Below are 12,086 nucleotides of genomic sequence, written 5' to 3'. Positions count from 1 at the left end.
GTCACTGAGGGTAACGTGAGAGAGGCCAGCTAAGGACCGGTAAAAAGATTACTGGACAACACAAAGGCACACTTGAGGTAAGATACTGTGAGTGGGTCAAATCCCCACAGATGCTGACTTTCTGGAGTTGTGTGTGCATGAATGAAGAAGGCATGTTGCAACATCCAAGGTTTGGGTTTGATGTTGAATGCAAGGGGAATAATTGAGTATATCTAGGATGCTAGTGAAAGAGGGGTCAGATGATCAACCATGAGATTGGGCTGAGTAGGGAAGGAAGAAAGGCTAGGAGGAAACTGCAGTGTAGTCAGAAAGCAGGGAGCAATCAGTGGACAAAGAGTCTCTAGGAGGTCAAGAGACAGAGGAGAAGACATGTGAAAGATGGAAGAGGCTGGGGTCAAAGAGTAGACTGCTGTGGCAGCACTTTTTCCAGAAGTAACTTATTTGTATCTCTGCTACCAGGAATCATTTGATAAAGTTTGTTGCCTCCAATTCTTTGAGGATAATCAACCAAATATTAGAGGCTAACTACAGAAGGACAGTCAGATCAATAAGGTTCAGTGCCCAGTTCAATTGAATTATAGCAATACATAGTTGATAACTGGGTATTCAATTAAGTATTTATCAGAGGGAATTTGGGTGCTAGCTAATTAAGCTCCGAGAAACAGGCAGACAGGGCGGGCACTAGGAAATTAGTCTAGGTCTCTAGATTACAATATATGCATTACCTTTATAGAGGGTGGCTCAGGAAGAAGGGTGGGCAGAATTTTACAGACAAAAGGACAATAACAGACTCACCATCAAACACTAATAAGAATGAAGCAAGTATGATCAGCTGGGAGTATAAGTCACACCAGCTGCCTCTTTGCTTTCTCAACTCGCATGACAACCCATCCCAAACTTGAATTTGGTGCCACAGAAGCAACCCCAGAGGAAACAGTGAGACATAATGGCTCTACTATGATGCAGGGAGTTCAGGAACAGGGATTATGGGTGTTTTAGGGGTACTCAGCATTTGCTGTAATCAGATAGGGTAAGACACACAGACATGGAAATGACTGTCATGAAGGAAGAAGTTTATTATGCGTACAGATCCCTAGAAACAGTAAGCACAGCATGCCATGCAGGGCCACATGGAGAAGCACCAGGGTCAGTCAGGAGGCAGAGGGAGAGGGGAAAATGAGGCAAGAGGCTTTATTGCATTTTCTGCAGGAAGGAATGGATAAGGCAGGATAAGCAGGCTTAGAATGGCCATTTTGAATAATCTCAGTGGGCTCTGGGCATAAGAGCTGTCCCTACTTGTCTAGTCCCTGGCTCTGAGTGATTAGGGCAGGTGGATAGTGGCCGAGGTTGTGAGAGCTCATAAAGGGGGTGGTTGGGCGTATGGGCTCTGGATTGGTTGGCTCACATGAAAGGCACTCCTGGGATAGTTGTTTACTGTCTCCAGGAATTAATTAACGCTGGGAGGGGCAGTCCCTCCAGGATAAGCAAGGCCTCAGATATTAAAGCATCACAATTCAGAAACTAACTGCCATGGGGGGAGGTTACAAACTGTAGGGTAGTTGCCAACTGGAGACATTTCTGAATTTCTTAAGTTTAATTAGTATTATATCTTACTTTAAGGAAAATAAGCCATGTTTACACAGGCAACTATTTTTGTCCCATATTCTCAATGAATTAAATACAACATTATCAAAGATTATTATTAACCCAGAAAGTGTGAGTCATGCAATTTATCCTAATTGCCAGTAGATGACACTGTAGCTTACTGCTTTTATGAGTGTCAAAAGACAGCAGCTCAGAGTTCAATTAAGATCTTTTTTATTAAAATGTATGGCCTTGGAACTAGTTCTTAATAATTCAAGAATCTGATGGCTTTCAGAAGATGCAATCAAACATGCTGCACCTTCCAAAGCTCCTAGAATTAGAGCTTTGCTGAAGCTCTAAAGCTGCGTACAAAATGGTGTGTGTGCCCACACAACATATGCATTTTCCCGTGGGGAGGGTCCGGAGATCTCATGAGAGCTTAGAGTTCTCTATGACCCTCCTCCCATGCCAAGAAAGAAGTCAAACACCAGTATTCCAATCCCTAGTTAGTCGCACCTGAGTTCATCTCCTTCTGATTTCTAAAACCTAATTAAGATGGAAATAAAATAGCTTCTCAGATACCACTTTCTGACACTTAAAAATTTTCTGCTGGAGTGACGTCAGCAGCATGGCAGCATGAGCTTTCCTGGTGATCTCCACCATACAATGAAAAAGACATTCCTACTCCAACAGAGGACATCCACACAACACAAAAGACATCTGAGAGACCCATGCAGCCATATGACAGAGGGCAGAGAGGCTGGAGCTCCCCTCGGAGGAGGTGGAATGGGGTAAGAGAAAACTCCACTCCCTCCCCTAAAGACTATGATCTGGGACAGCAGGTGGCCTCCAAGAGGGAAGGCAGGAGGGAGGGGACACTCATTAGCAGGAACATCAAGGATCCCTGAGGGCCCTTGCAGCCTATGGGAAAGCCCCTACCAAGGTGAAAAATAACACAGGGGTGACCTCATCAAGCCAACACCCCAGGAGAGCAGATAGGGAGAGCAGAGAAAGAAAACCCCAAGAGCACACAGAAGAAAGCACCCCTCCCCTCACCCACCCAGCGCTGGCTCCAGTGCCAGGGATCTTGGTGGAATGCAGAGGGCTCAGAATACGCAGCTCTTGAACCCTACTCAGTGGTGATATGTGGTAACTGTGACCAAATAATACCACGATGCACAAAAACAGAGCCATGCCCTCTAGCAGTATCAAAAATTATATTAAATCTCCACACCAGAGAGAAAATGACAAGTACCCAGAAATCAGTCTTGAGGACACAGAAATATGTAATCTAAATGACAGATAATTCAAAATAGCTATCATCAAAAAACTCAATGAGTTAAAAGAGAATGTAGAGAAACAATTCAACAAGTTCAGGAGCTACTTCACAAAAGAGATTGAAACTATAAAGAAGAACCAATCAGAAATATTAGAGATGAAAGACACAATGGAAGAAATAAAACAAAATATGGATTCCCTGAATGCTTGAGTGGACATCATAGAGGAGCATATCAGCACAATCAAAGATAGACATGTTGAAATGCTCCAGATAGAGGAGGAGAGAGAACTAAGACTAAAAAGAAATGAAGAAAGTCTCTGAGAAATAGCCAACTCAATTAGGAAATGCAACGTAAGAATTATAGGTATTACAGAAGGAGAAGAGAAGGAGAATGGAGCAGAAAGCTTGTTCAAAGAAATAATAGCAGAGAACTTCCCAAACCTGGGGAAGGAGGTCGAAATCAAACTGGAAGAGACTACCAGATCTCCTAAATATGTCAAAGTAAAAAGACCTACTGCAAGGCATATAGTAGTGAAACTGACAAAAGTCAATGACAAAGAAAAGCTACTAAAGGCAGTAGAAAGGCAGAAGAAAATAACCTACAAAGGAACCCCTATTAAGCTTTCAGTGGATTTCTCTGCAGAAACCTTACAGGCTAGGAGAGACTGGAATGACATATTCAAATCTTTGAAGGACATAAACTTTCAGCCAAGAAAACTCTATCCAGTGAAAATATCCTTCAGATATGATGGAGAAATAAAAACTTTCCCAGACAAACCAAAGCTAAGAGAGTTCATAGCCACCCACCCCTTCCCCCCACACACACACAAGAAATCCTCAAGAAGGCCTTCATAACTGAAAAAAAGGGAGAAAGGGGTTACAAAGCATGGAGTACAGAGATAAATAGGTAGGCAAAATCAGAAAATTGTACACATCAGAACAGGTTAGCAAATACTCAAGTATAACTTTGAAGATACAGGGAAGGAAAACATGAAAAACAAAGATAATCTTGTCATTTTAACCACAAACTCACAACACAAGGTGGAATAAGATGGGAGAAAAACAACTTAGGAGGGGAAGAGGAAAGGGACTGAATCGGTTTAGTCTAAGGAAATAAGAGGCCATCAGAAAAGGGACTATCTTATCCACGAGATTTTGAATACAAACCTCATGGTAACCACTAAACAAAACAGCAGAACAGAGACACAAATAATAGATGAGAAAACAAAGAAACACCACATTAAAAACTACATGACTCGATTGGTAGACCAAGATACACAGGACGAGAAACAAAGGAAAGGGAGGAGCACTGGAAAATGAGTGATAAAATGGGAGCATTAAGCCCTCATATAGCGATAATCACCCTAAATGTAAATAGCTTGAATTGTCCAATAAAAAGACATGGAGTGGTGAGATGAATTAAAGAACAAGACCCAACAATATGCTGCCTCCAGGAAACACATCTCAGCGCCAACAACAAACACAGGCTCAGAGTGAAGGGATGGAAGATGATATTCCAAGCTAATGGCAAACAAAAGAAAGCAGGTGTTGCAATACTTATATCAGACAAAGTAGACTTCAAGATAAGACAGGTAAAGAGAGACAAAAAGGAGCAGTATATTATGATTAAAGGGACAGTCCATCAAGAAGAAATAACATTTATAAATATCTATGCACCCAACACAGGAGCACCAAAGTACATAAAGCAACAATTAACAAACCTAAAAGGAGATATTAACAACACCACAATAATAGTAGGGGACCTCAACACTCCACTCACATCAATGGATAGATCATCCAGGCAGAAAATCAACAAGGAAACAGTGAGATTAAATGAAAAGCTAGACTACTTGGACTTAATAGCCATATATAGAACACTCCATCCAAAAACAGCAGAATACACATTCTTCTCAAGTAAGCATGGAACATTCTCAAGAATAGACCATAGGTTTGGAAACAAGGCAAGCCTCAATAAATTTAAGAAGATTGAAATAACAAGCATCTTTTCCAATCACAATGCTATGAAGCTAGAAATTAATTACAAGAAAAAAGCTGAGAAAGGAAGAAAGATTTGGACACTAAACAACATGCTATTGAACAACCAATGGATCATTGAAGAAATTAAAGGAGAGATCAAAAAATATCTTGAGACAAATGAAAATGAAAACATACCATACCACTCATGGGATGCAGCAAAAGTGGTACTAAGAGGGAAATTCATTGCAATACAAGCTCACCTTAACAAACATGAAAAAACCCAAATAAGCAATCTCAAACTACACCTAACTGAAATAGAAAAGAAGAACAAATGAAGTCCAAAGTCAGCAGAAGAGGAAGTAATAAAAATCAGAGCAGAAATGAATACTATTGAAACAAAAAAGGCAGCAGAAAGGATCAATGAAACAAAGAGCTGGTTCTTTGAGAAGATAAATAAAATTGACAAACCCCTAGCCAGACTTACAAAGAAAAAAGGAGAGAAAGCTCAGATAAATAAACTTAAAAATGAAAGAGGAGAAATAACAATGGATACCACAGAAATACGAAGGATTATAGAGAATACTATCAAAAGCTATATGCCAACAAAATGGACAGTCTAGAAGAAATGGATAAATTCTTAGACTCTTACAACTTCCCAAAGCTGAATCAAGAAGAAATAGATAATCTGAATAGACCAATCACAAGTAAAGAGATTGAAACAGTAATGAAAAGCATCCCAAAAAATAAAAGCCCAGGACCAGACGGCTTCCCTGGAGAATTCTACCAAATTTTCAGAAAGAATTTAATACCTATCTTTCTCAAGCTATTCCAAAATATCTGGGAAGATGGAATGCTTCCTAACACATTGTACAAGGCCAATATCACTCTGATACTGAAGCCTGACAAGAACAATACAAAAAAAGGAAAACTACAGGGAAATATCGCTGATGAACATAGATGCAAAAATCCTCAACAAAATATTGGCAACTCAAATACAGCAATACATCAAAAAGATCAAACATCATGAATAAGTGGGATTTATACCAGGGACACAGGGATGGTTCAACATCTGCAAATCAATCAATGTGATACATCACATCAACAAATTGAGGAATAAAAACCACGTGATCATCTCAGTAGGTACAGAGAAAGCATTTGATAAGATGAAACATTCATTTATGATAAAAATTCTCAACAAAATGGGCATAGAAGGAAATTACCTCAACATAATGAAGGCCATATATGACAAACCCGCAGCCAACATCATACTCAATGGGGAAAAGCTGTACACTACCCCTCTGAGAACAGGAACAAGACAAGGATGCCCACTCTCACCACTTTTATTCAACATGGTACAAGAGTTTTTGGCCAGAGCAATTAGGCAAGAGAAAGGAATAAAGGGAATCCAAACAGGGAGTGAAGAAGTAAAACTCTTGCTGTTTGCAGATGACATGATCTTATATATAGAAAACCCTAAAGAATCCATCGGAAAACTATTAGAAATAATTAACAACTACAGTAAAGTTGCAGGATACAAAATCAACTTAAAAAAATCAGTTGCATTTCAGGGCCAGCCTGGTGGTGCAGTGGTTAAGTTTGCACATTCCGCTTCAGCTGCCTGGGGTTCACTGGTTCAGATTCCGGGTGCAGACATAGCACTTCTTGTCAAGCCATGCTGTGGCAGCCGTCTCACATTAAAAAAGTAGAGGAAGATGGGCATGAATGTTAGCTCAGTACCAGTCTTCCTCAGCAAAAAGAGGAGGATTGGCAGCAGATGTTAGCTCAGGGTTAATCTTCCTCAAAAAAAGGAAAATCAGTTGCATTCCTATATTCTAATAATGAACTTATAGAAAGAGAACTCAAGAATATAATTCTATTTATAGTCGCAACAAAAAGAATAAAATATCTAGGAATAAATTTAACCAAGGAGGTGAAGGACCTATACAATGAAAACTATAAGACATTATTGAAAGAAATAGATGATGAGATAAAAAGATGGAAAGATTCCATGCACATGGATTGGAAGAATAAACAGAGTTAAAATGTCCGTACTACCTAATGCAATCTGCAGATTCAATGCAATCTCAATCAGAATCCCAATGACATTCTTCACAGAAATAGAACAAAGAATCCTAAAATTCATATGGGGCAACCAAAGACCCCGAATTGCTAAAGCAATCCTGAGAAAAAAAAACAAAGCTGGAGGCATCACAACCCCTGACTTCAAAATGTACTACAAAGCCATAGTGATCAAAACAGCACGGTACTGGTACAAAAACAGGCACACAGATCAATGGAACAGAACTGAAACCCCAGAAATAAAACCACACATCTATGGACAGCTAATCTTCAACAAAGGTGCCGAGAACATACAATGGAGAAAAGATAGTCTTTTCAATAAATGGTGTTGGGAAAACTGGACAGCCATATGCAAAAGAATGAAAGTAGACCATTATCTCATGTCATACACAAAATAAACTCAAAATGGATCAAAGACTTGCAGATAAGTCCTGAAATCATAAAACTCCTGGAAGATAATATAGGTAGTACACTCTTTGACATCAAACTTAAAAGGATCTTTTTGAATGCCACGTCTTCTCAGACAAGGCAAACAGAAGAAAAAATAAACAAGTGGGACTTCATCAGACTAAAGAGCTTCTACAAGGCAAAAGAAACTAGGATCAAAACAAAAAGACAACTGACCAATTGGGAGAAAATATTTGCAAAGCATATATCTGACAAGGGGTTAATCTCTATAATATATAAGGAACTCACACACACACTGAACAACAAAAAAACAAACAGCCTGATCAAAAAATAGGCAGAGGATGTGAACAAACGTTTTTCCAAAGAAGATATACAGATGGCCAATAAACACATGAAAAGATGTTCAACATCACTAATCATCAGGGAAATACAAATCAAAATGACACTAAGATACCACCTTACTCCTGCTAAAGTGGCTATAATCACTAAGACTAAAAATAACAGATATTGGAAAGGGTGTGGAGAGAAGGGAACCCTCATCCACGGCTGGTGGGAATGCAAACTGGTGCAGCCACTATGGAAAACAGTATGGAGATTCCTCAAAAAACTAAAAATAGAACTACCATATGACCCAGCTATCCCACTACTAGGTATCTACCCAAACAACTTGAAATCAACAATCCAAAGTAACATATGCACCCCTATGTTCATCGCAGCACTATTCACAACAGCCAAGACACGGAAACTATCCGAGTGCCCATCTCTGATGACTGGATAAAGAAGATGAGGTATATATATATACAATGGAATACTTCTCAGCCAGAAACAAAAGACAAAACCATCCCATTTGCAATAACATGGAAGGACCTAGAGGGAATTATGCTAAGCAAAATAAGCCAGTCTGAGAAAGACAAGCACCAGATGATTTCAGTCATATGTGGAATATAAACAAGTACTGGGACAAAGAAAACAGTTCAGCGGTTACCAGGGGAAGGGGGTTGGAGGATGGGTACAGAGGGTGAAGGGGAGCACTTATGTGGTGACAGACAAGAAATAATGTACAACTGAAATTTCACAATGATGTAAACTATTATGAAGTCAATTAAAAGAACCTTTCTGCCTGGTTTGCGAGAATGGGACAGTAACTGTTCTTCATAGCCAGTAGTGGGTGGCAGCAAGTTGTAGAAGACTGCAAAGCCAGGCAGAATGACTTCTAAGTCAGGCAGAGATCTGGGCAGTGCATAAAGAGATGCTGTTGGGGGAGAAGGGAAATTCTCCCCCCGCTCCTCTTGGTTCTAATGGCTGGTCGAATAATTAAAATGTAATAAGACAAAAGGAGAAAACCCAACTTACTACGTACATATGGGAACCCCACACACATGAGAGAATCAGAGACCCCAATACATGAGAGGTTCAGAGATAGAAAGGTAAAATGAGGTATTTATGCCATCTTGAGCCAAGGAATGGGAGAGGGGCCTGGGGCTTCAGAGGGGAGGAGGGCAATTCACGAGACAGTGAGAAGAGCAGATGCTCGATAATTAAATGTTTGCCCTGCCCTACAGATAGGTCATAAAAATTTACTTCTGGTAATAACTTTCCTTCTGGGCCACGCCCTTAATTTGAATTCTTTAAGGTGGAGGTAAAAGTTCCTCTTGAGCCCACAGCATCTCGATTGCCTTCAGCTCAAAATATCCCACCTGCCAAAGTGGCACATCCTGGGGAGGCCTGCGCTGAACCCCATCACTGTCCAGGATCTGTTATTCTTGATGAATAGACAAAGAGACAAGAAAAAGAATCAAAAAAATATACCAGACACTGAGGCAGCCGGTCTGAGAGCCAGGTCCTAAGTGAAATATCCATCCCAGGGGTGCAGGGACAATTTCATTCGAAAAGTGGGCAATAGCTGATGGAGAAGGAAGACAAGTAACCATTTTTAAAACAGTCACAAAGGGGCTGGCCCCATGGCCGAGTGGTTAAGTTTGCGCGCTCAGCTGTGGTGGCCCAGGGTTTCACCAGTGGGGATCCTGGGCGCGGACATGGCACCGCTCATCAGGCCGTGTTGAGGGGGCATCCCACATGCCACAACTAGAAAGACCCACAAGTAAAGTGTACAGCTATGTACTGGGGGAATTTGGGGAGAAAAAGCGAAAAAAAAAAAAGAAGAAGAAGATTGGCAACACCTGTTTGCTCAGGTGCCAATATTTAAAAAAAAAAAAAAAAACAGTCACAAGCTCTGATGCGCAAAGGTATGGCTTTATCAGTAACTGAACTTTAGCCCTTGTCTCAAGCCCCTATTCTCATACAGTAGCAGAAAAGAAAAGATTCTTAACAATTTGAAGTAACACATCTCTTTTAAAACTCACTGAGTTTGTGGTAAAGCTCAATAGGGCTTTTGCCTCCAGTCCTGCATCAGGGAAGCGGGCTCCCTCTCCATGCTGGACTGTCTGCTGGTGTCTGCTGGTGGCAGAAGTCACCATGTGTTCTCTGAGCATGGCTGTGCATGACCGTCACTCCAGGGAGCTCATGACAACTTCTGCTTCTCAGCCCCAGCTCAACACTGACTGATGCTGCTGATCCTTTGACGCTCGGCCACCTCTTCCACCTGGTTCCTCCCGGGAGATCAGCAGCAGCTCAGTTGTCATCCTAGGAATTCTGTGGTTTAATTCTCTGGTACATAACAGGCACTCAACAAATATTTGTCAATTAAATGACACCAAGGGATCCTTGGTTGGCCCTTCCTCCACTCGTCACTTCCTTCCATCCTTCTCTCTGCTACCAGCCGCGACGGCTGTGCCTCAGCTTCCTTCACCTTACCAGTATATGGTTCCTATCAAAGTGAAGAGAACTTATGGTTCCAGCTGTTTAAAGAGTGCAGATTTCTGCTTCCTTACCATTAGGCTTGTTCTGAGAGCTGGAGGAAACCTACACAGTAGGTATTGTTATTATTGTACAGGTGAGAAAAATGGGGTTTGAAGTTTAAGTAACTCCCCCAGGGTCACAAAGCTGTTAAGGGATAAAGACAGGATTTAAATCTAAGCCCATCTGATTCAAAAGCTGGAGCTCTTAACCCCTCTATTCTACACTAAACTATTATTTTTGTGTTTGCTGTTTCTTTCAGATACGATGACAACGGCTTTGTTGAAGATGTTGGAGTAAATTTCATAGTGTGGGAAATACACGGCAGGGATGACTACACCTTTAACAACACTATGAAGAAGGTATGGCATCTTTGAATTTAAAAAGAATTTAGCATGCGATTAGACATGTCTTTCTATGTTAAATCTGTATGTAAATTATCTAAAGAAAATAGAACCAGTCAGCTGTGGGTAGAAAAAACATATTCTCTCTATATTAATTCTATGACTACTAAAATTCACTTATGAAGAAAGAAGCCATGTCATATAAAACACACTTAAGGGATCAGAAAAAATAAGATAATGTTTATAGTAGGATGATGCAATTATAGGTGAATATTTTCTTTTCTCTCCACACTGTATTTAATGTTTGATTATTTACGGGTCTGCCTTTGGCTTTTGGACATTCATCACATTTGTGGTAAATCATCTGGACACCCTCTAGGCTGCATCTTGACTTGTTTGCGTCATTCGACCGGCTCCATCCTCCAGGACTGGCAGATCTCGCCCTCCACGTGAACTCCCTTCTTCGGCCCTTGCACTTTGCAGGCCACGGCAGAAAGGCCTTACCACTCCCATTCACCACACTGCACTCCCAGCCCCACGTGGGGCTTTGTGCCCTTGAGGCCCCCCATCATGATGAAGCCTCTTTAGAAATTACCAGCATTGATTCCTGAGATAATACATGATACTATAAACAAATTTATATCAACAAATTTGACAACGGACAAATGGATAAAATAGACAAATGTCTTGAAAAACCAACTTACCAAAGTTTCTTGTATTCCAAGACAATTAGAAAACTAATCCCAGATGGCTTTCCTGATGAAGTCTACCAAACATTTAAGGAAAATTTTCCTTCAGCCTTCTAAAAACTCTTCCAGAGTATTAGGGTGGAGGGAGCACTTTCCAACTAACTTTGTGAATCGAGGCGGACCTGCGGAGGACATGGAAAGAAAAGAGAATCACAAGCCCATCTGACTCATGACCATAGATACAAAACATCTGAAAAAAATACTAGCAAATCAAACTCATCAATATATTTAAAAATAACACATCGTTTCACTTATTTCATAAATGAAAGATTGGGATATCATTTGAAAATCAAATGAATCCACTGTATTAACAGAATAAGGAAGAAAAGGCATAAGATTATTGTAACAGTTGACGAAAAGTCATTTGATTAAAAAAATTTTCCATATGTAACATTATTTTAAAAATAAATCTTAGAAAATTATAAATAGGTAGTAACTACACTAATAAAATGTAGATACCAAAAAACTATAGAAAACATGATATTTAGCAGTGAAAATGTGAAAGCCTTCTCTCTGAAATCAGAATACAACATTGTTCTGATTTTTGTAACGAGGCAAACAATAAACAATAAAAATAGGTTAAACGTGTAAGGACTGGAAAGAAAGAAAGAAAACTGTCATATTCACAGACTACTTGACTGTTCACGTGAAACAAAGTGAATACGTGAGTTTAAGAAGTTCTCTCCATACAGGGTTGAATTATGTTAAGTGAAATAAGCCAGCAAGAGAAAGATAATCTGTGTATGACTCCACTCATATGAGGAATTTAAAACTATGGACCAAGAACAGTTTAGTGGATACCAGGGGAAA

The 12,086-nt window shown here is 40.1% G+C and overlaps 1 protein-coding gene across 15 annotated transcripts in view; it reads left to right on the top strand.

The window, feature by feature from the left end:
• CATSPERE (catsper channel auxiliary subunit epsilon) overlaps positions 1 to 12,086 on the top strand; it is a 263,656-nt gene that overhangs the window by 226,458 nt on the left and 25,112 nt on the right. For all 15 annotated transcript variants that reach the window (XM_070602097.1, XM_070602095.1, XM_070602105.1 and 12 more), the window contains one exon: positions 10,446 to 10,545. In XM_070602097.1, coding sequence (XP_070458198.1) covers positions 10,446 to 10,545 — 100 coding nt within the window. The remainder of the gene's footprint in view (positions 1 to 10,445; positions 10,546 to 12,086) is intronic.

This window comes from Equus przewalskii, chromosome 31 (genome assembly GCF_037783145.1).
Source record: "Equus przewalskii isolate Varuska chromosome 31, EquPr2, whole genome shotgun sequence".
Taxonomy (NCBI): Eukaryota; Metazoa; Chordata; class Mammalia; order Perissodactyla; family Equidae; genus Equus; species Equus przewalskii.
The sequence above is the reverse complement of the archived record's forward strand: the minus strand, read 5'-3'. Positions and strand labels throughout refer to the sequence as shown.